A 26,254-nucleotide genomic window follows, 5' to 3' on the forward strand; every position below is an offset into this window, starting at 1 on the left:
GACTTCACCCTTCAACGCTCCCATCAGACTCTTGGGATAGTTCGTAATACTTGGATTAAGTGGTTCAGAAAACCCTGGCCAACAGAGTTTATGAAATGAAAAGGATGAGGTTAGGGTTACCAGCAGTTAGGATCCTGATAGTGGGGTTCCTTGCATTTGATGTACATTCTTCTGAGGAAGGGGCACAACTTGGCTAATGCTGTATTTTTCAGGTGATCCAAACTTTGTAATGGCAACAGAGAGAACAGGAAATTGGCTGAAACATTGTATTTGTCTCCTGTGTTGGTTGCCTAGTATGTAATGATAGACCTGTCACAGTCTGTCATTCAGAGCAGATCAACACACCATAAAACCCTTGTTATTTGAACAGAGAGTTCAACTGCAGTTTTACAGTAGTTTACTTTGGATTTTAATGTTTAATTTAATTTTTAAAAATTCAAATTTAAAGTTTATGAGTGTGAGTGTTTTCCTTCATGTATGTCTGCACCGCTGTGTGTCTGGTGCCCAAAGAGAGAAGAGGTGTCTGAGCCCCTGAACTAGAGTGTGAGGTATTGAACCTGGGTCTTTCAGAAGATTAGTCAGTTTTCTTCCCTCCCTCCCTCCCTCCTTTCCTCCCTCCCTCCCTCCATCCCTCCCTCCTTTTTTCTCTCTTTGTCAGTTCTTAACTATTGAGCCATCTCTAGCTCTAATGCTGGTTTATTTATTTATTTATTTTTTTGAATAAAGCTTCTATTTCTCTTTAGCCCTGGCTAGCGTGATTACACGTTATACATTTTCCCTGACTTCATGCAGCTTCTCGGCCACTCAGGTTTTGTTCTACAGTTTTGTTATTAAGACCCTTGAGCCAACCTACTATAGGATAAAAATTAGACTTTTTTTTCTTCTGAAGAAAATAACATTCTCATAACTTATAGCTTCTTCTTACTAATACATCTTACCTTGTTTGTTAACTAGATATGAAAGTTATTCCCCTTAATCTCTATTAAATTTTTTTCTGGTGTATGTGTGGTGTATGTGTGTAGTACATATATTTATGTGTGTGTGGAGGCTAGAGGAATTGTGTCCCCTCCTCTCACTTAGAAATATTTTTCTGTGTATGACTGTTTCCTTTGCATGTGTGTTTGCACACTGTGTGAGTACCTGTTGCCTGTGGAGGTCAGAGGAGGACATCAGCTCCCCTGGAGCTGGAGTTATGGACAGTTGTGAGCTGCCTCATGGGTGCTGGGATCAAACCCTCCTCTGTTAGAACAGCAAGTGTTCATAGCTGTTGCCTCGTCTCTCTAGTCCCCTTCACCTTCTGAGTTATTTCTTTGAGACAGGGGCTCTCCCAGAACCCAGAGCTCATGTTTCTTGGTGAGGCTGGCAGCTAGTATCATTTATTTATTTATTTTTTGGTTTGTTTTGTTTGTTTTTGAGATAGGGTTTTTCTGTGTAACAGCCCTGGCTATCCTGGAACTCACTTTGTAGACCAGGCTGGCCTCAGTTCACTGAGACCTGCCTGCCTCTGCTTCCCCACGTGCCTGGATTAAAGGCATGTGCCACCACCATCCAGCACACTGATATTTTTAAGGGAACATGATAAGATTGGGTTTGAGTGTGCTGAGAGAACCTGGGGCAGGTTGTTACAAATAGGCCAAGGCTGATAAGAGAAATTGAGGGATGTTTTCTCCTGTCTTCTAGTATGTTTCCTTCTTGTGTGCCCCGTCTATACTGCTAAAAGGAAACTGACTTAGAAACATTAATAATTAGTGTCACAGATTATAGGAATTGAGATAGAGTGCATATAATCAGCACATTTTACCTGTTAGATACCATCCTGTCTCTACCCATCCTGTTCTCCTTCCTCTGATGTTCTTACTGCTCAATTCCTGTCTTTTCTCATAGAATATGGGTTACACAATGTTCTCCAGTCCAGATTCCTGATCCATAGACTCTGGGAACCTAATACGATGGTTGTTTTAAGCTTCTTAGATAGAGTTACACAATAGTAATTAGAAAACTTGGGTGGGATGTAGCTCAGTGGTAAAGTGTTTATATAGCATGCAGAGTCCTGAGGTTGACATTCAGCACCCCAAAAACAACAGCAACAGCTAACTAATCAACCAACCAGACAAACAAAAGCCAAAAATGTAGCAAAAAAACCAAGAATCTATTGAGAACATTGACCTTGTGTTTTCCATGTTTTATGGTGGGAGTCAGGAGCTGAGCAAGATCAATAAAATGAAGGGGAAGAGATGGGTAGGATATAGATGGGAGAATGCTGGTTATTCTTGTTTCTTTTCTCTTTCTGGGTAATTGACTTTTTGTATATGGTGTATATAATATTGAAAACAGAAAAGCTTGTAGAGTAGAAGAATGTTTCTCCTATTGTTCCTCAGCCAAGATAGGAAGTAGCAACTATGTGACCAATTTCCCCCTTTGGGCTCTCCTGAGAGCAAGTGCAGATGCAGCTTCCTACAGGAGTGGAAATGTGAACTGTTTGCTGATCCTGAGTTTCTCATTGAAACGACACACTTTTGTAACCTTCCCCTCACAGCTGATAGAATTTTAAGAGACCATTACTTTCTTTTTTACTCATTGCTTTGCATTTGTATGGATTTGAGTGTAAAACCTTTTCTCCATGTCTTTCAGTTAAAGATATTAAGGTAGAACCCCAGCCTCTTTCTCCGGCTTCCTCAAGTTGTTCAGTCTCATCTCCCCAGTCCGTAGATTCCTGCTCGTCAACTCAGCATGTTCCCGTAAGTGGCTAGTCTACTGTGATGAACTGGGTTCTAATGGGGGAGGCAGCTGACATTACGTGTTTCAAGGAACCTTATTCCTCTGAGGAAAATGTGACTTGACAAGGGACTCGTGGGAGTGAGAAGGATGTTAGCTTCATAGGTTTGGCTCACCCCCTTTGTTCTTACTTTCTTAGTGTCTAATGGTCTTTGCTTGTTTGTGTATTTTCTTTCTGTACTTCCCTTTCCTCTCTACTAGAGTATACATTCTTTAAGGACATGGAGGAATGTAAGATTTATAATTCCCGGCTCACAGAACCTGGGATATGATCTGTTTAGTTCAGGAACTCCTACCATTGTCTTTGGTATGTACTAAGATCTTTACAAAAATCTGGTAGCTCCTTTGGAGTGTGTCTGTCTCAGCTTTGAGGTCAAGAAAATGAAGTACCTGATTAAATATGAAAAAGGTAAAACACAAGAAGAAAAGTCAAATTAATGTTTCATGTTTTATCTGTTGTAAATTGAGGTATCTTTATTCTGGAAGGTTCTATATTTAACCAATTATTAAATCTTGGTGATTCTATTCTCTCTTCCTCTTCCACCCCCCCCCCCCCCGTGTGTGTGTGTGTGTGTGTGTGTGTGTGTGTGTGTAGATGACGACCTTCAGGAGATGACGATCTTCTTCAGGAGTTGGTTCTTTCCTTCTCCCATGTTGGGGATCGGACTAAGTTTCTCGGGCCTGTATGGCAAGCATTTTTACCTGCTGAATCATCATCTTTCCAGCCCTTTTTTCACTTACTATTTCTTAGGTTTTTTTTCTCACCTTTTCCAGGTCATCATCATCTGACCTTAGGATAAAAGACATTAGGATTTTAACTGGTGGTCTGCCTACCAACTCTCCAAACCTTTGTTGGTAGAGTCATCTTTAAAGATGAATCTCCTAAAATAAAATTGACTAAGTTCTTTGCCTTGTAACCTTTTAATAACTTCCAGATACGTAAAGTATGACATTAAAATCCTCTGTGTGCAGAGTCCTTCAAGATCTGCCCATGTTTACCTCTAGCTGTGTTAGTCTTGCTTTGTGCCTCCCATCTTCAGACCCCGCTTAGCGTGAGCCCTGTGAGTCTCCTCTGAGAGCCGCTGTCGGCTCATGCAGTCCTGTGCTGGGCGCTTTGCGGCACTGGGCTGTGCTCTGGAGACAGCATCTAACCATAGGGCTGTATTAGTGACTTTTTCTGTTGCCATGACAGAACCTCTACCCGAAATAACTCAGGAAGTAAAGGTTTATTTTGGTTGCATTTGTCTTAGAAGGGAACGTATGGTAGCTGCGGAGTGAGGCTGCTGCTCTCGTTGTAGCTGGTCAGAAAGACAGATGAATGTTCCGCTCTGCTTGTTTTCTGTGTGCGCACATCTAGGGTGGGTCTTCCCAGCTCAATCTAATCAAAGCTCCCTCGTGGATATGCCTAGAGATTTGTTTTCAAGGCAATTCTAGAGCCTGTCAAGATAAGAGTGGCATCATTCATGTGATCCTGCTGCCTCAGGATCCCGCGTGCTGGGATTATAGAGTTCTTTTAAAAGTAGAGTCTTACTGGGTTGCCCAGGCTGGATTCAGTGCAGGAATGTGACACTGTGTCTGGCTTGGGTTCTTTTTTTTGTTTTTGTTTTTTTGTTATTTTGTTTTGTGTTTGAGGCACGGTTTCACTGTCTAGCCCTGTCTGGCCTGAACTAATTTGGAGATCAGGCTGGTCTTGAACTTGTGGAGATCCTTCTGCTTCAGCCTTCTGAGTGCTAAGATTAAAGATGTGTTCCAGGATACTCAGCCTGGTTTTCTATTGCTTATTGTTTTTATTTCTATATTTATATAAAATGTAAGTATTAATATATAATATAATAAAATATATATAACACATAACAAACAAATATATAATTAAATAAATATATAGACTAAAATATAAATATGTGTATTTTATAAATAAAAACATATTTATTATCATGGTTACTACTAGTACTGCTATTATTATTATTGATACTCTTCCTCATCCTCATTTCTTTTTTTTGCCTTCTACTTCTCTTCCTCCTTTCTTTCTATATTTACTTCTCCTATTTTTCAAAAGGTTTTTATCACTCATAAAGACATTCTCTAATGTTTACTTATTTATTGATTTTTTTTTTGTTTTTGTTTTTTAAGCAGGGTTTCTTTCTCTGTTGCCCTGGCTGTCCTGGAGCTCATTCTGAACCAAGCTGGCCTTGAATTCAGGCATCTACCTGCCTTTGCCTCTCTCCTGAGATTAAAGGCGTGTGTCACCACTTTCAGGCTATGTTTTTATTCTTTTTTATCCTGCTTACATTGTCTTTTCATTTGGAGTAACCTTAAATTTGAAAATATTTTGCAGAGATTTTTGTCTAAACCATTTGAGAGGTGGTTGCCCCCGGTGGATTGAACTCCAGATACTTTTAACGTCTCCCTCCTATGAACAAGAGTTTTTTTATTTAACAATACAGCCATCAAAACAAGGAACTAAACATTGATATATAATAATAATTTTACGTGTAGCCCCCATTTAGATTGTGTCAGATTCTCCAGTACTGTCCTTTAGACCAGCAAAGGCATCTATGTCGTATGTAGTTTTCTTACTGTTTTACTTTTCTTCTTTCTTGACCTTTGTGCTTTAATGACCCATCACTTGGATTGCCAGGCGTTTCTTCAGGATTGGATTCAGATTTTGTATCTGTGGTAGGAATGTCACAGATAGGATTCTGTGTCTGCCTTTTGTTTGCTTTTGCTTTGTCTTTGAGATGGATCTGTTGACGCTGACTTTAAAGTTGAAGCTGGCTTTAAAGTTGCTAGTTAGTGGAAGATGACCTTCAGTTGATTCTCCGGCCTCTGTCTTCCAAGAGCTGAGGTGATAGGCACAAGCCACCCTCCATCTGTCTTCTCATTTATTTTTGATGCCAAAGCTTCAGTGTGGCGACACAACTTGAGCTTGTACGTCAATGGTGACGGTCACCTCAGTTAACCCCAGCTCCCGCCAGACACGCAGCCATGACGTTATTCCTTTTCTCTTGGCTAGCTGCCAGCATTTTATGAAAAAGGCACTTTAAAATCATGAAAAGGTCCTGTTTTTACAAAAGGAACGTTTCCATTTTTATTTTGTGTATGTGTATGATGTATGTGTGTATTCATGGATAGGTCACGGGGAATGTGTTTAAGGCAGACTCTGCCATGTGGGTTCTGGGAGTGAACTCAGCACACTTATTTGTATTACTCATTTGCCTGTTTGTGTTAGCGCGGGCTTATTGTTGCCCATTTCATTTAGATTATATATAATCATTGCTGTGGTTATTTATTCCTGTTGCTCCTGTGATCTTTTACTATTTCCGTTGTGTTTAGCCATCTTACATCAAGTCTCTCTCCTGGGCCATTGCTTCACTTGCCCTGACTTCTCAGATCACAGGGTTCTCCTGTGAACGCCCTCCCTATCCTTCTCATGCTCTGGCATGGCCCCCAGGCATGGATGGTGGTCCTGCAGCTCCATCTAGTGGCTAATGGTTAAATTATTCAGGAAGAAATATTTTCTATTTATTAATACAAATTTCTAATAAGGTTTTATTTTTAATATATAGATCTCAGATTAATTTGAAATTATCTTATATGTGCTATAAGACACAGGCTTAATTTTATGTTTCTCCAATTATTATCAAAATGTTTATGCCAATATTATTTCTTAAAAGATTTATTTTTCTCCTAACTGATTTCAGTTACAGGCACACATTTTAAATTTATGCAAATGATATTATATTAGGTCTCCTATTTAAATATTTATTATTATTAATTTATATTTTGGGTATTGAGACAAACTCGTGCTTTGAAGTTCAAGCTAGCCTTGAACTTAATGATATTCTGCTTTAGCCATTTGAGTGATAAGGTTAAAGGGTGAACCACATTCCTGGATTTTACTTACTTTTAAAGATTAATTCATATTGCTCTATATACATAAAATCTGTTGCATCTAACTGCATATTTTGATAAGCATTCATTGTATTTTACCCATATCATGAAGAAAATATTCTCTTGTGGGCCTGTGTCCACACAGAATCCCTTTGGGAGGAATGTCCAAGAATAGAAAAAGCGGGTGGCAGGCCACAGGCACTCATTTTGACAAGCTTCTTCGGCTCTCTGGGAGTTGCCGCAGGTACTCTGCAGGCTCATCAGCAGTGTTTGGGGGCCTTGGAGCTTTTCTGCTAATGCTTGATGTTATCTCGTTTTTTGTTGTTGTTTAATTTTGATTTCTTTGATTACTGATTATTTTCAAACTCAACATTTTCATTATGCATTTCTGATCTTCTATAAATTGTTTATTCTTGTCTTTTGATAGTTTTTCTATGGATTTGCTGTCATTTTTGTGTTATTTTCAAGAATCAGTTGCATGTTTAAGATATTAAACTGTGTTTTGCGGTTCCTACATGTGTGCTGGTGTATAAGGAGGCTGGTTCCTCAGGAATACCTCACCTGTGTGAGACAGCGTCATTTGCCTTGACCTAACTGATCAGGTGGCTGACCAGAGAGCCCCAGGGATCCTCCTGTCTGCACCTTCCCAGCACTGGAACTAGCAGTGTGAGAGGGCAAGCTCTTTAGTGACTCTTTTCCCCAGCTCTGAAATTTCAAACTCTTGCTGGGTTTAGGTATTGCTGATCTCATTTCCCTATTAACTGCCAAATTTGTAGTCTTTATGACAGAGAAACTCTCAATTGTCAATTAGCCTCCCCCATCTTTTTTTTTTTAAGATTTTTGCTTTAGATAATTTTATTTTATATGTAGAAGTGTTTTGCCTACATATATGTATGTGCATCATGTGTTTGCTTAGTGTCTGCAGAGGTCAGAAGAGGATGTCAGATACCCTAGAACTAGAGTTACAGGTGGTTGTGAGACACCTTGTGGATGCTGGGAACTGAACCTGGGTCCTCTGCAAGAATAGCAAATAAATGGGAAAGTATAGTAATTGAAGCTCTAGCCTTATGATGATAAGTAAATGTTTGTATGACTAAGAACTAAGTAAGCTCCGAAGTTTGTGGGACGAAGTGGAGAGACGGATGAACGATTTCTGTTTACTACACGAGTGCAGTATACAGATTACAGATGCTACTTGAGTTACATCCTTGAGGTTGATGAGAGTTGATTTATCAGTAGTCGCTTCATATTGTACCTTATCCTCTCAGTAAGTTGTCCTGCATGCTTCTCATATGCTCTTGTTCCCTAAGTAATTTGTTGCCCGAAGATTGTACTCATGGACATCAATTTGTGTTTTGCTGCAGGAGGAGTTTGATTTGTCTTCCAGCTCCCAGTCTCCCCTTTCCTTATATGGTGAAAGCTGTAACAGCCCCTCCTCTGTAGAGCCACTCAAAGAAGACAAGCCTGTCATTGGTCCTGGAAACAAAGCTGGTATCTGTCTGTCTCCCAATTTCTATTATTTCTATTTTAGATAACGTAGGTTCCATTTTTAAAGGGTAAATATTGGATTAAGCATATATTAAGCTGGCTTATATTTTTAAATTAGTGTGTCATTTTATTTTATGTTTATGGGTGTTTTATCTGCATTTATGTATGTGAATCAACTGCGTGCCTCCTGCCTCCAGACACAAAAAGAGGGCTTCAAATCCCCTGGAACTGGAATTATAGGTAGCTGTAAGCTGTTCTAGATTTCAGGTCTTCTTGAAGAGCAACCAGTACTCTTAAGTGCTGCGCCATCTTTCCAGCCCCTAAATGAGTGTATATAGTTGTTGTTCTGAATGATTACTGTGAAGAGGACAAGGGAATAAAATCTTTTGTGATGGGCCTTGTCTTCACAGGTGAAATACACTTAAAATAGACATAGATTCTGTCATCTTCAGGAGAGGTTGTGAAGGTCCTGGGAAAGAGACTGAACGTGAGAGGTGATGACTCTTACCTCATGCTAATCTAGACATTCATATTCAGTAATTTTAGCATCATCCCTACCAGTTCATGGTCCCCCTTCCCAAAGCTGCAGAAAGGACGATCCCAGACTGAGGGCTTTCTTCAGTCCAGTCATGTAAAGAATGGCTGGTTTATACTCACTGATGATTGTTCTTAGAAGTCAAGATAACACATAGAGGAAAGAATATAATATAATATAATATAATATAATATAATATAATATGTTTTCTTTATTTTCTTCAGATTGATTTGAGGTTTTGTTTTTTCCTCCAGAACATGGACTGACTCCAAAGAAAAAAAATCAAATGAGTTCAAAACCTTCAGTTCAGCCCAAGCCTTTATTACTTCCAGCAGCACCCAAGACTCAAACAAATGCCAGTGTTCCAGCAAAAACCATCATTATTCAGACACTCCCAGCCCTTATGCCACTGGCAAAGCAGCAGTCGATCATCAGCATACAGCCTGCACCCACTAAAGGTACCTGTGTAGACTATGGTGCTCTGTGTTTATTGGAAAGCACTAAGGCTTATATAACGTGAGTTATTTTAATTTGGGTTATAACTTTTGAGCATGCACCATGGTGTCAGGAATTTCCTTGGATCTGAGGCTTTTGCAGAGATGACTAATGTAGTTCCTGTTTTTGTGGGGACAGGGTTCTGCAGGTCACTGACATCTGTTGCCTCTTCTTTTCTTACAGATTTTATTGGGATAATATCTGTATTTAAGGCACCAATTTTTTGTTCTTGTTGATTTCTTTTTTCTTTCTTTTTAAATTGTTTAAATTAGTTTATTTTTTAAATCTTTTTATTTTTAATTTTTAAGAAATGGTTAAAATAAAAATTTTATTTTATTTAAATTGTTTTATTTATTTAAATGATTATATATATCAATATAATGTAATATAATATTATATACACACACACACACACACACACACACATTCCTTTTCCTTCCTCCCTTCTCCCCTTCTACCATCTCCCATGATCCCCATGCTTTTTTATTTCTTTTTTGAAACAGAATTTCATTATGTATCCTTTAGTGGCCTGGAACTCTATAAGTAGACCAGGCTGACCTCAAATCAACAGAGATATACCTGTTTCTGCCTCCTGAGTGCTGGGGCTAATGGTGTGCACCACACTTGTCTGAGGCTTTTGATACTGTTAAATCATTTATAATGAAGAAAATTTGGGAGATTTTGTTTGTATTGCTACTTTATTCTGAGATTATTGTAACTATGATCTTTTTTGCTTTGTTTTGTTTTTGAGGGGTGGTTAAGATTTAAAATAATAAGGACCATTTCAAATCAAGTATGTGTTGAGCAATAACTCTGGCTCTTAATTTCTGAGGAGACTGTGTGGTTTGGTAAGCAAGGCATTGAACTAGGTTTCTGAACTGACTGCTGCCAGCTAGCTCAGAATTGGTGTTTTTCTTTATTTTACCCACCAGATGGCCTCACGTGCTTGGGTCTACAGGAAAGTTTACTATGGAAAGAAGCTCAGATTTGAGGGTTTGGTAATCTTGAGTTATGGGACATCTCCTAGGCAGATTCGTCATCATTGTCTTGCACTGATCTCTGTGCACATGGCTATGAGAAGATTTATGCAGTACTCATTTCTCAGGATTGAATTTAGTGGCAACATTTAGCACTAGGAGTTAATAGGGCATCTGTAAGTAAACATTGGTGTTTAATTTACTTTTATGGCTGTATTTGCATTTATGAATAGCTAGCTCGTTTCTTTGGAGCATGGTTTCAATGAGAGAGGCTTCATAAATTCGATCTTGTGTATTAACCTTGTTTATTAAATGACCATGGACAATTAGACATCAATAAAAAGAACTAAACAAAAAGGTTCCCAGATAAAAGAACAATGCTGATAGATAAAATATTTTGAAATACCTTCCTCCATTTAGGATAAACTCTTTGAAATAAGGCAGAAGACTTACTGTATATTCATATATAGAGTTTTAGGAATAGTTCTTAAATCTTTTGCCAACACCTCAAAATGATTTGTGTATTTCTGAAAGCTAAGAATTTGAGTTCATGAATAACCTTCTTACAGTTCCCACAGCTATTAAAACATGTATAAAATTCTAAGTCTGGTGCTAATATGGCCATGTGTAAAGGAGAGGGTAGCCTCAAGAGTCAGTTGGCTTTAAACTGTTGGCTATGCTTGAGTGGTGGATCTCTGTTTGTTTGTTTTTGAGAAAGGATTTCTCTGTGTAGTCCTGACTGTCCTGGCCTGGAACCAGCTGACCTCAAACCCAGAGATCTACCTGCCTCCGCCTCTGCCTCCTGAGAGCCAGGATTAAAGGCTTGTGCAACCACTACTGACTTGAGATCTTTACTTATAGCAAAAACCAAATTATTCTTTCCCAAGCATTTTATCAGTTCCAGAGGTTAAAATCATCCATTCTGAACTTCAGTGATTTCACATGATCTGAAGACTTTTTTTATTTTGAGCATGTGCCAATAGGTTGTTTTTATAATGTAATCTATGGATTTTGGTATTTTTTTTAACTTGCAGATTAAATGTACGTCTTTCATATATTATTATTTTAATTTGAGAGTGGAATTAGAGGAAGAAAGGGCTGGGGCGATTGATTGCTCAGTCAGTAAAACGCTTCCCACATAAGCATGGGAAACCTGAGTTCAGATGCCTAGCACCCACATAAAAAGCTGGGTAAGACACTCTAGTGTCTATATGGAGATAGGCAGATCCCTTAGAGGTCACTGAGCAGCTTGCTTAGTTAACTGATAAGGTCCAGTTTCAGGGAGAGGCCTGTCTCAAAAAGTAAGGTGGAGAGCCACTGAAGAAGACACCTGTCATCAACCTCTGGCCTCAACACACATGTACACACACTTGAAAACATACATATATTACATGGACAAAAAAGAAAAATGGCAGAGATGTAATGCTTACAGATTTAAGTCCATATTCTCTAATGTGGGGTTAAAGTGCTTCACAATTTGGTTCCAACTTAGTTTTCTAACTTTACAATATAGCTTCATTATTTGCTATAGAACTTTGTGCCGGTCTAATTAACCTGGCATTGTCTCTTGAATTCTGTCAACCTGGATTGTTTTTCTATATTTTTGCTTCTAAGTCTTCTGTGCCTTGTAAGAATGTTGTAAGTAGAGCAGTTGAAAGATGATTAAAGCCGAGACTATCTGAAAATAGAGAACCAGGATGGGAATAGAGCTGTTACAAAGCCTAGCATTGTATGGGGCGGTAATTGATGGTGGGCATGTGTGGGGGAGGGAGGCCGTGAAGGGCAGAGAGGAAAGTCTTTTTGGTGACGTCTATGTTTCTGTCTTAGCCTTTTTTGATGATACCACAAATCCCTGAAATTTGGGGATGCATAAAGAGTAACATTTTGTAAGCAGGATGGTAGAGTGAAGCTAACTTGTCTGGCTGGCCAAGGCTTAGTAATTAATTATATATTATAATTAATTAATCTTCTAAAAATGATGAAATGTAATCATTTTTTTCTCAGAATTCTGCCTTTTAATTGCGATTCAAATTTGTATAAATAGTTTCCTACCAAGTGTGAGGACTAATGAGTTGATAGTACATGGAAGCTACTTTTACGTAGAATAATAATGAATGTATGCTAAGCTGTTGTTATGTGCCAGACGTTCTTCTAAGGGCTTAAATACATTATCTTATTTAATAGTTACATATCTCTCAGGATAAGTATCAATATTTTATTTTATAGATGAGAAAACTTGGTGCAAAGAAATATTTACCAAGTTGACACAAGTATGTTAAAACAAAGTAGGTATTTTTTAAATGGTTGCTATGTAGTTTGCAATCTTTGAAGAAAGTTAAAAAGAACGAACTGATCGTGAAGATCAGTGGTCATATCATTCAGCACTGAATCAAGCTGTCGTCCGTTAAGGGGATTTGCCTGTGATACTAGAGAGGATTTGGAGTGTTCCAAACTGATAAACCACCCTTTGGTGTGTTCTGTTTTATGTGTTTCCACACCAGGAACAGTCCCTTTGTTCAGTTGTTAACTACTGAATGCCCCAAACAGTCCTTTGTGTTGTAGCCTTCGGCCTGGTCAGCAATTAGCAAGTAACTATGAGAGCCGTTTGTTCTTGGATAGACTGTAATAGAAATTTAGTGGTTCCTGCCATTCTGTCTTGAACATGCCTAAAATCTTTAGAGGACCCTTGATTTAGATAAAGTGAAGACAGTTGGGGGCTTTAGGGTGTAAGAGCTTGAAATACAGCGTGAAGTAAAGGAAGCAGCAGTGGCCTGGTAGGGCATGAGTTGTATTTGCTGTACAGACTGTCTTGGTAATCCTATCTCCATAAGATGCAATTCTCTTGGCTGGGACATAGGGACAGTGAGACCGGGGACAGTGAAATTGGATTCTCTCTCTTCTTTCTTTCCCTGCTTTCCCCTTCCTTCTTTTCTTTCTTTTTAGTAATGGGAATTGAACCTAAGACCCTGTTCATACTTGGCAAGTTCTCTACCACACCACTGAACTCTATACATTCCCCAGCCGTCTTTTCACTTTCTGTTTTGAGACAGTCTCATTAAGTTGCTTAGGCTAACCTTGAATTCCCTCTGTAGCCCTAGTTGACCTTGAACTTGTGATCCTTTTATCCTGGATAGGATTATAGGATTTATAATGAGGATTATAGGCCTATACTGCCAGGTCCAGTTTTGAATTATTTTTTAAAATTAGTTTTAAGGAATATTCACAGTGTTATTTACCAGTGCTTTAAATCTACAATTGGGTCTATAGGTCTGATCCTTTCTTTGAGGTAATTCAATGTGTTTTATTATCTCCTCTGTTCTTTGGAATAGACTCAAAGTTTGGAACAATGTTTGGAGGAAGAAGGCTTTCTTTTTTTCTATAATCACAATTTTAAGCTAGAAGGCATGGAGCATTGTTTCTGCGAACGTTGTTCTCTTCTCCAAGTGTTGGTGTGTGCCAGTGGTTCTGTGTGGTGGGGTGGTGGGGCTGGAGGAAAAGCAGTAGCCGTACAGCATTTTGCAAGGCATCACATCTCTACTTGTTCTAAGATGTTACTGTAAATCTAATAACTCATTTCATTTTTTGTTGTACAATTATTTTCAAAAATTTATGGCTATATCTATTGTTAATAAACTATAAATTAATTTTATTTGATTTTTTTTTATTGTTTTGGTTTTCAGATGGTATCTTAATACATAGTCCAAGGCTGCTCTTGAACCAAAAATCCTATCTCTGTCTCCCAAGTGCTTGGATTTATAGCCATCCATTATTATACCCAATACAAATTCATAGCTGAATTATTAATAGTCTTTTCTCATTCTGCATTTTCACAGTCCATAGAAACCCACAGACACCATGATTATCTTATATGGCCGAGCTGTCTCTTTGAGCTAAAGAAGGTAGTGTGTACCTATAATTCCAGCACTTGGGAGGTTGAAGCTAGAGAATTATGAATTGAAGTTAGCCTGGGCTACATAGCAGGTTGCAGGCCAGCTTTGAGCTACATCATGAGATCTTGTTTCAAAAACCCCAGGACTTAGTGGTAGAAGACCTGCCTGGCTTGTGCAAGGCCTTGGGTTCAAACTCTAATGCCTGAGAAGTAAATATATGCAGTTAGAAATCCTTCTCTTGCTGGGCGATGGTGGTGCACGCCTTTAATCCCAGCACTCGGGAGGCAGAGGCAGGTGGATCTCTGTGAGTTCGAGACCAGCCTGGTCTACAGAGCTAGTTCCAGGACAGGCTCCAAAAAAAGCCACAGAGAAACCCTGTCTCAAAAAACCAAAAAAAAAAAAAAAAAAAAAAAGAAATCCTTCTCTTCAGTTTTTACATTATAGTAAGTCTATTTTTTTAATACCAGCTTGACTTAATGTCTTATTCAGTGTTGTTAAAAACACAGTCTTTGTTCATCTATTATTTATATATTACTTTTTTTTTATATTTCTGGCCTGACTATATATTCATAAACTACCTTTAACCCATTTCTCTATTTTAGGTGAATTTATTTTATAACAGAAGTCAGTTTAGGGGAAACGAGAAGATAAACATATTTAGCAATGTTATCCCCCACTAAATTGTATGAATTTCAAATTTATGCAATTAATTTAAAATTTTCTTACAAACTTACTACTTATAAGTGCTAATATATGAATTGAGAAAAATGATGACTTTTGAATTCTACTTCTGGTCTGCTTTTTGAGGCTACTGAAACAAAGAATTTTATAAATGTGATCTTTTTTTAGCCAAGACAGATGTTCTCAGCAAACAGGTGTTCTGAAAGTATTTTGATTTTCAGTTTTTCCCAACCCTTTGAAATATGAAACTGAATTTTATAAGTCATTTTAAACTGCCTGAACATGAAATGTCTGGTTGTCCTTGAAGAATTATAAATTTATACCGAATTAAAGTTTCTGGTCATGCTAGTACCTTTATTCAGCTAGATAAAGCCAAAGGATACAGATATTAGGCAAGGGTTTCAATACCTTCTATAATTGTCAAGGGGAAGGAAACAGGCGGGTACCATTTCAGTAGATCTGTGTTATGAGTTGTCCGTGCTCTTTTGAGGGTGGTGAGTGGAGTACGCGGCAATGAACACAAGTTTAAGATAGTGGCAACCGCAAAGACTAGGAAAAGAGTTGAGATCATTGCTTTGGCAGTGATTGGAAAGGTTGGTATTATTTATAGATAGCCATTGTGTCTGTTAACTAAAATTCCATCTCATTTGGGTTTTTTTGGCATTTGACTCTTTCCTACATATTTGGATATATATGTATTTGTAAATATAATTTAAAGGATTTATTGTTTAAAATAAGAAAAATTCATATAGAAACTAATAAACGTTGGAAAATGTAGGTATGACAACAAATTTGTTATGTGTTGTTGTTATATATATATTTTTAAATTTTTTATTGAGAAAAAGAAAAAAAAAGTTTCCTCCTCCTCCCAGCCTCCCATTTCCCTCCCCCTCCTCCCACCCTTCTCCCCTTCCCTCCACTCCTCTCCCCCTCCCTCTCCAGTCGAAAGAGCAGTCAGGGTTCCCTGCCCTGTGGAAAGTCCAAGGTCCTCCCCCCTCCGTCCATGTCTAGGAAGGTGAACATCCAAACTGGCTAGGCTCCCACAAAGCCAGAACATGAAGTAGGATCAAAACCCCGTGCCATTTTCCTTGGCTTCTCATCAGCCCTCATTGTTCGCCATGTTCAGAGGGTCCGGTTTTATCCCATGCTTTTTCAGTCACAGCCCAGCTGGCCTTGGTGAGCTCCCAATAGATCAGCCCTACTGTCTCAGTGGGTGGGTGCACCCCTCGTGGTCCTGACTTCCTTGCTCATGTTCTCCCTCCTTCTGCTCCTCATTGGGACCTTGGGAGCTCAGTCCGGTGCTCCAGTGTGGGTCTCTGTCTCTATCTCCATCCATCACCAGATGAAGGTTCTATGGTGATATGCAAGATACTCGTCAGTATTGCTATAGGATAGGGTCATTTCAGGTTCCCTATCCTCAGCTGCCCAAGGAACTAATTGGGGACATGGCCTTGGGCTCCTGGGAGCCACTCTAGGTTCAAGTCTCTTGCCAACCCTAAGGTGGCTCCCTTAACTAGGATTTGTGCTTTCCTGCTCCCCTATCCAACCTTCCTTTATCCCAGTCATCCTGTTTCCTCAAGTTCCCCCCATCCTCCCCTTCACACTTTTCTCTCCCCATCTCCCCTTACCCCCACCCCACCCCCAAGATCCCAATTTTTTGTCCGGCAATTTTGTCTACTTCCCATAGCCAGGAGGATAACTATATGTTTTTCTTTGGGTTCACCTTCTTATTTAGCTTCTTTAGGATCACCAATTATAGACTCCATGACCTTTATATTGAAGAAGATAAAAATGAACTACTGCCTGGTTTGTTTATGTTTCTAGTGAGTATTTTTGCCTCCTCCCCTCAGTACTGGGATTTACCTTGGGCCTTGTGCATGCAGGCAAGCCCTTTGCCACTGAACTACATCCCTAGTCCTCTTTTTATTTACTTTGTGAGATGAGGGTCTGAATGAACATGTGATTCTCCTACTTCAACCTTCATAGTGACTATAATTACAGGCTTGCATCATCAGACCTGGCTTTAAAAAGGTTTTAAATTTAAATTGTGTGTGTGCGTGCACATGTGTGTGCACTTGAAAAAGCCAGAAGATGGTGTCAAGACTCCTGTAGTTGTAAGTTGCAGTTGTAAGTTGCTCAGCGTGGACACTGTGAATCAAATCTGGACTCTCTTGAAGAGTAGTAAACACTCTTAACCACTGAGCCATCTCTCCTGGCCTTTTTTACTTTTATCAATTGAGGCTTGCTGTGCTGTCCAAACAATCCACAGGTTCCTGGGTTTGAGTGGGTCCTCTGCCTCAGCCTTTCAGCTACTTAGACTATAGGTATGTATCACCATATCTGACTTAAAAATAGATTGTTAGCTGGGCAGTGGTGGCACATGCCTTTAAACCCAGCACTCGGGAGGCAGAGGCAGGCGGATCCCTGAGGTCGAGGTCAGCCTGGTCTACAAAGCTAGTTCCAGGACAGTCAGGGCTGTTACACAGAGAAGCCCTGTCTGTAAAAAAAGTAAAGATTGTTAATGATGACTCAAAGAGGATGAACTTAGTTGGTCCCATTAAAAACACAGCATCGGAGTCCCCCTTAGTGTGTGTTGCTATTGGTGATGTTTTATTTTACCGTGTGAAGTTCTTCAGGATTAATCTGTCTGTCTTAGAGGAGACTGAGTGTTACTGCTCCCTGACACAATAGCTGTGCACCACTTGATTCCCTGTTTTTTCTTACCTCAGGTCAGACTGTTCTGCTCTCTCAGCCTACTATGGTGCAACTTCAGGCCCCTGGAGTGCTGCCTTCTGCTCAGCCAGTTCTTGCTGTTGCTGGAGGAGCCACACAGCTACCTAACCATGTGGTGAACGTGGTGCCAGCCCCTGTGGTGAACAGTCCAGTGAGTGGAAAGCTTTCCATGCCTAAACCTGTCCTACAAAGCACCACAAGAAGTCTGGGTTCAGATGTAAGTACTTAACCTGTGAATGTACTTTTCTGTTGTGTAAGTATAGCAGTAATCCCAGCTGACAATATTGTGAATATTTGTAGCAAAACATATCTAGTGAGTAGAGTATCCATTGTTTAGAAAAAGAGTCCCTTGGTTTATACAGATATAGAGAACAGTGGATATCAAGATTGAGTATTGAGTAAGGGGTGAGTATTGAGTAAGCTACTGAGTAAGGGGCATTCTTGTTACAGACCAAGGAGATTTGTTTGCAGCTGCATTGTGGATGTCAGTCTGAGTATTCTCAACCTAGTTATTGGAGAGAGAGAGAGAGAGAGAGAGAGAGAGAGAGAGAGAGAGAGAGAAGGATATTCCTGGACTGTCACATAGTACTTACTGTGCCTTGGTGGCTGGGGCACAAAAGAGTTAGCAGGATCTGTAAACATTTTAATCTCTCTAAAGAAGACAGTGTCTTCCAGGACATGCTCCAAAACGACACAAACCCTGTCTCGAAAAACCAAAAAAAATAACAAAAAAAGAAAGCCCTTAAACAAAGAGGGCAAGAATGCCGGGGTAAAGCAGCCAGGATTCAGTGTCTCACAGCACAAACACTGATGCGCTGCCCTGGAGCAGCAGTGCCCTAAGATAAACAAGGAGGAGGCACAGAATATGCGAAACTCTTGGCCAAAAGAATGCAGGAAGTCAAAAGCACCAGGAACAGGTTGCCAAGAGACATAGGCAGTTCTCGCTGAGAAATTCTGAGTCCAGTCAAAAATTAGTCTTTAAGAGTAACAAATAAATGACATAATGAGTTAAAACTGGCACCTGGTGGGCACAGAAGCAATATTGCAAAGATGTAGATAGCTATGGAAGCTGTTTTTCTTTCCTTTTAGCACATGGGAAACTTTCCATAGTAAGAAAAAGAATGACAGTAGCAAAAATTAAAAAGTAATCTGTGATTTTTTTCATTTAAAAAGTATAACCAGTAAGTAAAGAGTATGCTTTTCAAGAAGACCAAAAAGGTTTAAAATGATAGAGACTTTTTTTTTTTTCTTAGAGAGTGGTATTTTATTATCACTGAGACTAATAAGAACAGGGTTAGGACTACTGAGAACTCAAGAACAATGGCAACGGGTTTTTGATCCTACTGCATGTACTGGCTTTGGGGGAGCCTAGGCAGTTCGGATGCTCACCTTACTAGACTTGGATGGAGGTGGGCGGTCCTTGGGGTTCCCACAAGTCAGGGAACCCTGATTGCTCTTCGAGCTGATGAGGGAGGGGGACTTAATTGGGGGAGGAGGAGGGAAAGGGGAGGCGGTGGCGGGGAGGAGGCAGAAATCCTTAATAAATAAGTAAATTAAAAAAAAAAAAGAACAGGGTTACATGTAAGATGTGACTCCTAGGACATGTATGAGTATCCCCCAAACTGCTTAGGGCCCCCAGCCTTGGGGGATATAGTTAAGTTTCTATCAGGCTAGTCTTTCCACATGGGGCAGGGGATAGCATCTGCTTTTAACACCAAAACTCTTGAATTCTACCCCCTCTGGGGAGGTCCCTTTCAGAGATGTGGAAGAATCATTTTGGTCAGAGCTGAAGGGTGACTGTGGGGCTGGCAGGAACAAGGGCTCAGGAGTCTGGTCCTATTGTTGGTTTTTTTACTCTTTGGTCTTTGAGGGGGCCTGCCACCCATCTTCCAAATAAATACATAGAGACTTATTGTTACTTATGAATGCCCGGCCTTTGCTTGCCTTATTTCTAGCCAGCTTTTTTTTTTTTTTTTAACTTAAATTATCCTGTTTACCTTTTGCCTCTGGGTTTATCATTCTCTGTTCTATATACCTTTCTTACTCTGAAGCTGGCTTGTGGCTGGGTGGTGTAGGCAGAGTTTCTCTTTGTCTTGGCAACCTCTCCCAAATAACTATTCAGGGACTTATTATTAATTATAAATGCTCAGCCAGTAGCTTAGGCTTGTTACTAACTCTTACATTTTAAATTAACCCCTATTTCTTTTTAAGTTTTATTTTATTTTACATACCAATCCCAGTTCCCCCTCCCTTTAAGTTTTATTTTATTTTACATACCAATCCCAGTTCCCCCTCCCTTCCTACCTTCCCCTCTCTCCTCCTATCTACTCCTCAGAGAGGGTAAGGCCTCCCATGGAGAGTCAATGAATTCTGTCACATCACCATGTTCAGGCAGTACCAAGGCCTTCCTCCTTGTTTCTAGGCTGAGCAAGGTTTCTCTTGGTAGGAAGTGGGCTCCAAAAAGCCAGATCATTCATTAGGGATTGCTCCTGGTCCCACTGCCAGTGGGCACACAAACTGCCCAAGCCACCCACTGTCACCTGCTTTCAGGAGGGCTAGATTGATCTTATGCAGGTCCAGAGTCAGTGAGCTCTCACTAGTTCAGGTCAGTTTTTTTTCTGTGGGGGTCCCCATTGTGGTCTTGACGCCTTTGCTCATGTTTTGCTTCTAACCCATATTTCTTATCTATGCTCTGCCACGTGGCTTGATATTTTTTTCTCAGTATGGCAAGTTCATCTCACAATTTTGAGAAACTTCTCTTCTTCCTTGTGCTCTCTATTTTCTGCAAGTCTTACCTAACCTCTATCTGTCCAGCTATTGGCCAATCAGCTTATTTATTAACCCAATCACAGTGACACATAATTCACATAGTATAAAGGAATATTTCACTGGGTAGCTGGCCCCTAGCATCCTCCTCTCTTTCTCCCTTTCTTGTTTCTCTTTTCTTTTTCTCCTTTTATTTATTCACTCTATCTGGCAGCCCTGCCTATCCCTCTCTCCTGTCTAGCTATTGGATGTTCAGCTTTTTATTGACCAATCAGGTGTTGTAGGTAGGCAAAGTAACAGCTTCCTAGAGTTAAAAAAATGTAACAGAAGAGCATGCAACACATCTTTGCATCATTAAGCAAATATTCCAAAATATTAATGTAACACTTCTAAAACTAATATTTCACAGCATTTTCTTTTTTTGTCTAAATAAAAAGAAATGTTTTAACTTTAACATAGTAAACTATAATATATAACAAAACCACTTATCAAGTAAGAATTATATTTACAATATTCAGTCTATTTGTATTTAGTAAATTTAGAGAAAATACTCCTTTATCTATCTTACTTTAGTGATTCCGAAGTTTTATATGTAATTTACTTTCTATCATAACTTAGGAAAATATGACTCTGTTTAGTCTTTAACTCCATCAAAGACCCCAGAAGGATGTAATTTTACCTAAAAACAGAGACATCTGGCTGCCTGGATAGTCACCCAAAGCTCCTCTGCAATGTTGGGGCATTCATCTTTGGCCTATAGTCTTATCTGGTATACTTTTCATTGAAGCAGGAAATTAGAAGGACTGTCTTACCTTGTATTGGCAAAATTCATAATCACTTTCCTCTGTGTCCTGCAGAATATCTGGCAGACTTCTGTGAAGCAGGAATCTCAAAGGACTGTCTTGCATTGTCTTGGCAAAGTTCAACAGGCCTTTTCCTGTTTACCACTTGCCTAGTCTGTACAGCATACTGTCAGCAGTCAAAGGCAAGAGCAGTTTCTTTGCCTAGTGACTAACCCTGCCACAATGAAACTCCATAATGAGTTTCTTTGATGCCCATCATCTTCTCTGAAGTAAATTGGTGCTGTCAGGGGTAAATGTGTCTCATTGCCATGAAAAACCCTATATTAACAAAACATTTTAAATGCCATATTCTTTAGGTCTTTGAAGTGTTTGAAAATCATCTGTCTAAAATATACCTGTTTAACCTGGAAAACATACCTAATGTGACTATAAGTTTGATTATTATAGATTAACTATTAATCTCATTTCTTAATTATACATTGCATTTAAATGCGCTGCATAATACAGTACCCCAAACAAGAGTAGAAACATATATTCAGTATAACAAAAATAACTTTAAATTCATAATAAAAATAAAAAATAGCTTTACATTTGACAAAATATCTGAGATTAATAGTTGTCTTTTTATTCTATATTCCTATATTTCCCTAAATGATAACAAACATCCACAACCGGCCAAGTAACCAAAAACCACCCATGCTATCTCTTGGGAATGTGGGTGTCATCTTCTCCAGACTGCTGCTTGTTGTCTATAGGCAAAGGCATCTTTAGGGATATCTGAGAAAACTGAAATAATGGCCAACTCCTGTGAAGACCAGCTGTAACCTTACTAATATATATCACCTGTCAAGATTCAGGAGATCTTCCCTAATCAAACCTGGTCCATATCAACCCTGAAGGAATCTACAGCCTCTTGTTTTCTGTGGAAGTAAAAGCAAAATCACTTCTCCAAAGCAATGCATTTTTTTTTTTGAGTTCTATTTTAAGGTTAAGTCATTCTTAAAACATCTAGGCTGGTTTATTTCAGCAATTCCCCTTTCAGTCCCATGTCTGTTGGCAACTGTCATTTCCTTATCAGCAATCAAAAAACTCAGAATCAACGCAATAACATACCAGGATCCAGATTCCTTGTGTATTTCCCATCTTACGTGGCTCTTTCCTTTTATATTGCTTTAACTTTGTCTTTAAAGACTTTACTATTTTTAAACTATTTCTTTCTATACTATCCATATACATTTTCTCTCTTAAGCCTGTACACATTGCAAAACACATTGGAACATGTTTAGAGGTTTTCTCATCTGGAACTGTCTTTACTGTAAATTTCTGTTTTTTTTTTTTTGTCTGCATGAGCAAAAACCTGGTCAGTAGCATGGCTAGGACCTTTGTGGTGGCTTCGGCAGCTGGCTCTGCCCGCTTTTGGGCAGAGCTCTACAATGCTGGTGTTTGCCAGTAAGTGTTTTGTTTTTTGTTTTTGTTTTTAAACTTAAGATACTGGCTGCTCAAGGGGTATACTAAAAGCAGAGACTGAATGTAGACATAGGAACCAACTTTTAGGAAAGGTAGGATGTCATGTGGACAACAGAATTATTCTGAGTTATTCCAGTGGGTTATTTGTAACAGGCGCAGGTAAGTGGTGGAAAGTCCTCTTCTAATCCTAAGCTTTTACATACAGCCATGGTATTTAGAAGCTGGAGGCCATTGTTTAGACTGTATGTGGTCACTGGGCATCTGAAGGTTGACAGTCATCATGGATTCACTGACTCATTTGTACTTTCCACATATATTCAGTTAATTACATGCTGGTCTCTTAGCCAGACATCTTTTATGAGTTGTTTGATGTGAAAGAACATATGTTAACATGGCTTTCACAGAGTACTCTGGGAAGTTTTGAGTAACTTGCTGACAGAGTCTCAGTTAACACTGAGGAACTGGAGGAAGTTTGAGATAAGAATGTATTGTACTGATGAGTGTTATCTTTTATTGCTAGCAGTATTTATGGGCTAGTCAACTTTTATAGAATTTAGAACTGATAGAATTATAAAAGAAACATTAATGTAGCCTGTGTGGAATGTAAGAAACCTGAAGATTCTTAGAATGACTTTCTAGTCAGCCTGCACTGAGGTTTTTTGTGCCATTTTCACTGAGCTAGCATATCAGGATGTCTTAGGCACTTTATATTGCATGAAGAGACACCACGACCACGGCAGCCCTGATAAGAGAAAGCATTTAATTGGGGGCTTGTTTACAGTCTCACAGGTTTAGTCCATTATCGTCATGATGGGGAGCCTGGTAACATGCAGGTGTGGTTCTGAAGAAGCAGCTGAGAGCTACATCCTGATCCAAAAGGAGACAGAGAGGACTGGGTCTAGCACAGGCTTTTGAAACCTAGAAGCCCATTACCATAAGGCCACACCTCCTAATCCTTCTCAAATAGTGCTACTCACTGGTGACAAAGCATTCAAATATATGAGCCTATGAGGGCCATTCTTACCTAAACCACCACACAGGAACTCAGTCAAGACTTTTCATTTTGAGTTTTTCATATTTATATAAAGTAGAAAAGCATTAGTCTGTCCTATCAGCTGGCCAACCAACCTAAGGAACCCAAAGTAAACCTCTTCTAGCAGGAGCTATAGAGAAGACTGTGGCCCATTGGAACAGTCTCTGTGTTAGTAATGTACGTTTTTTAAAAGTCTCATTAAATTTTAATTAATGTAGATACAGTCTTGATTCAAAATGTACCCCCCTCCAATTTTATTTTTCATATAATTTTTGTGCTTTTAGACCAAATAGTGAAGAGGTTGTAATTCAGAAAAAAATTGTATCAATCTTTTTGTGGCTTTGTAATGCTGACATGGCTACTTTCCCCTACCTGTTTTGAATTCTTTTGTTTGGCAGGCCTCCTCTCTAGGGCCTGCTGCCATAGGTAGTGTTTCTAGCATGCCATATTCTGCAGACAGCAGTAAGTGCCACATCTTACGTTATGAAACAGTTTGTCTGGTTCAAATTGTAATTTCAGTCTTCTTGCTTTTTGCTGGTAAATAGGTTATGTTTAACTCTTGGAAAACTTACCTACACTTTTAGGAAGTACAATTTGGTTTTGGCTCTGATCCTGATGGAAAAAAGTAGACATTTTATTTTAGTGTAGACATTCTCTTTGTAGTCTGCTAATAAATGCAATCATGTAATTATAAAGATGGCTTGATAGAGAGCATGCTTATTCTTCTTTGAAGGGTGGTTGAACACTGCCAGGTGTCAAGTTATGAGCTTGAAAACTTTCTGTTTAAGTTCGTGTTACCCTTATTATTTCCGTCTCTTCTCATCACTATTTCAACAGTTTATGAATTGTAATGACCCTAGTTTAAGATTTTAAAATTATATTATTTGAGTTATTGGGATAAAGGACCATGAAAAATGTGAAATTATTCTATATATTCTGTAGTGGGCCAAGGTAGAGCTAAGACTTAATGAAATGCGTTGGCTGAAACAATGGAAAGGAAATGATGACGAATTAGTACAGAGCTAGAAGAGAACTAAGGGGAGATTGAATGAGAAGCACTAACTTTATTGCCAGGAGGCCCTGGCCATTTCTTTCTGCCTACCCATCCATCCCATAATATCTATTGAACCGTTTATCACCTTGCACACTTTTCCAATCTTCTTTGACTAGAGTCCTTCCAAGAGGACTATCTTTTGGAGCTTCCTGGGTCAGGTCCACAGAGCCATCATGAAAAAGAAGGGTACTAGGTTGGGGAGGATTCCTTCCCACATGCCTGCAGCCATTAGAAGTGCTGAGAAGGGCATTCTCTCAGCATTCCAAATAGGATTTTGCTTTTCTTTTTTTCTGGAAATGGTGTTAAAAAGTTAGAGATTTCAGGTGTTGGTTTGTGAACATGGAGGTGGTGTGATGTGACCCCTGGTGGATACGTTTGCACACACTGTTCCTCTTCGTTCAGTGGACAGATGTGAACTTGGGGAATCTTTCATTTTTAAAACAAGCAGGACATTCCTCCTTTTCCAGAGGGACTCTCTACCTCTTTTTTCAAAGTTGCTTGTTGGGAACCTAACCCCAAGAAATGGCCTTGATACCCACCCACCAGGTGGGTTAAAAACTTTGCATACTTAGCCTGCAGTAAGAAGACGTATAGGAACAAAACTCATGAGAGACCCCAGCAGCCTGTCTTTCAAAAGAATACGATGCTATAATAATCTAATTGCAGTGTAAAGTGACAGGCGCTCTACCTGTGTTCTTTTTCAGAAAAAAAAAAAAGCTAAACTCTAGACACTAAACACCCCAGGTCCTCTCTTAGAATTAAATGGGAGTTGAACCTCCTTTGATCCTACAGCTGTCTTAGGTGGAAGAAGAGAAAGAATGAGGACACAATTTTTAGCAACTAAATGCTTTTAACAGAGCGAGCACCGAGATCATGGTATTTCTTTAGGCTGCAAAGTCAAGGCATCTGTCAGAACAATTTCAGTAGGAAAGATCTGGTGCTTCTCAGAAACTGTCCAGATTTTAGAAGGAAAAAGTCACTTTGTGCTGACTAGGTTTTGGCTTTGCTGCTACCAGTGACTGCAAATCAAAGAAAAGTATACTTTGTTAAAGTTTTTCTTAGATGGAGTTTTGGTACTTCTAAAAAATTTATCTTGAATAAGGATTTTGGAAATTAATCTAATTTATATTTGCAATGGCTTTGGGAAGGTCAGCAAACAGCCCCCACCCCCCTGTTCTGCATTGTGATGGATTCGTGTTGTGTCAGCTTTAGTGGTCTTGTCTTTTAGAGACAGGGTCTCACTGTGCGTCCCTGGCTGGCCTGGTACTTGCTATGTAGACCAATTTGGCCTTGAACTCACAAGTCTGCCTGCTTCTGTTTCCCTAGTGCTGGGGTTAAAGGAGTGCACCACCATGCTCGGCTAAATTTAGTGTTCTTTATATCTTTCTATTTGCCATCTTGATAAAGCTAATAATTAATCATTTAAAAGGATGCTGACTTATATCCTAAATAGTTGAATACTTATCCCCTCTTTTCTCAGATTCCTACAGTCTTACCTAGGGTTTACTGTGGGGACACAGTGCTTTGACAATCAGCGCCTCTGCTCAAAATCAGCTTCCCTAGTTTTGTGTCTATCTGTCCTGAGGTGGCTCTTTAATATGCACATACATAGAGCTTTTACTGCTGATCTCTCCTACAGAAATAGTACATTATACACACACATACA

The 26,254-nt window shown here is 39.3% G+C and overlaps 1 protein-coding gene across 2 annotated transcripts in view; it reads left to right on the forward strand.

Annotated features, from left to right (window-relative positions):
* The window catches only part of LOC121455077 (cyclic AMP-dependent transcription factor ATF-6 alpha), a 174,269-nt gene that overhangs the window by 15,186 nt on the left and 132,829 nt on the right, over positions 1 to 26,254 (forward strand). For both annotated transcript variants that reach the window (XM_041662612.1, XM_041662613.1), the window contains exons 4-7: positions 2,632 to 2,738; positions 8,031 to 8,157; positions 8,944 to 9,147; positions 17,462 to 17,682. In XM_041662612.1, coding sequence (XP_041518546.1) covers positions 2,632 to 2,738; positions 8,031 to 8,157; positions 8,944 to 9,147; positions 17,462 to 17,682 — 659 coding nt within the window. The remainder of the gene's footprint in view (positions 1 to 2,631; positions 2,739 to 8,030; positions 8,158 to 8,943; positions 9,148 to 17,461; positions 17,683 to 26,254) is intronic.

This window comes from Microtus oregoni, unplaced genomic scaffold (assembly GCF_018167655.1).
Source record: "Microtus oregoni isolate MIOR12 unplaced genomic scaffold, Mior012 000013F_ref0000133, whole genome shotgun sequence".
Taxonomy (NCBI): domain Eukaryota; kingdom Metazoa; phylum Chordata; class Mammalia; order Rodentia; family Cricetidae; genus Microtus; species Microtus oregoni.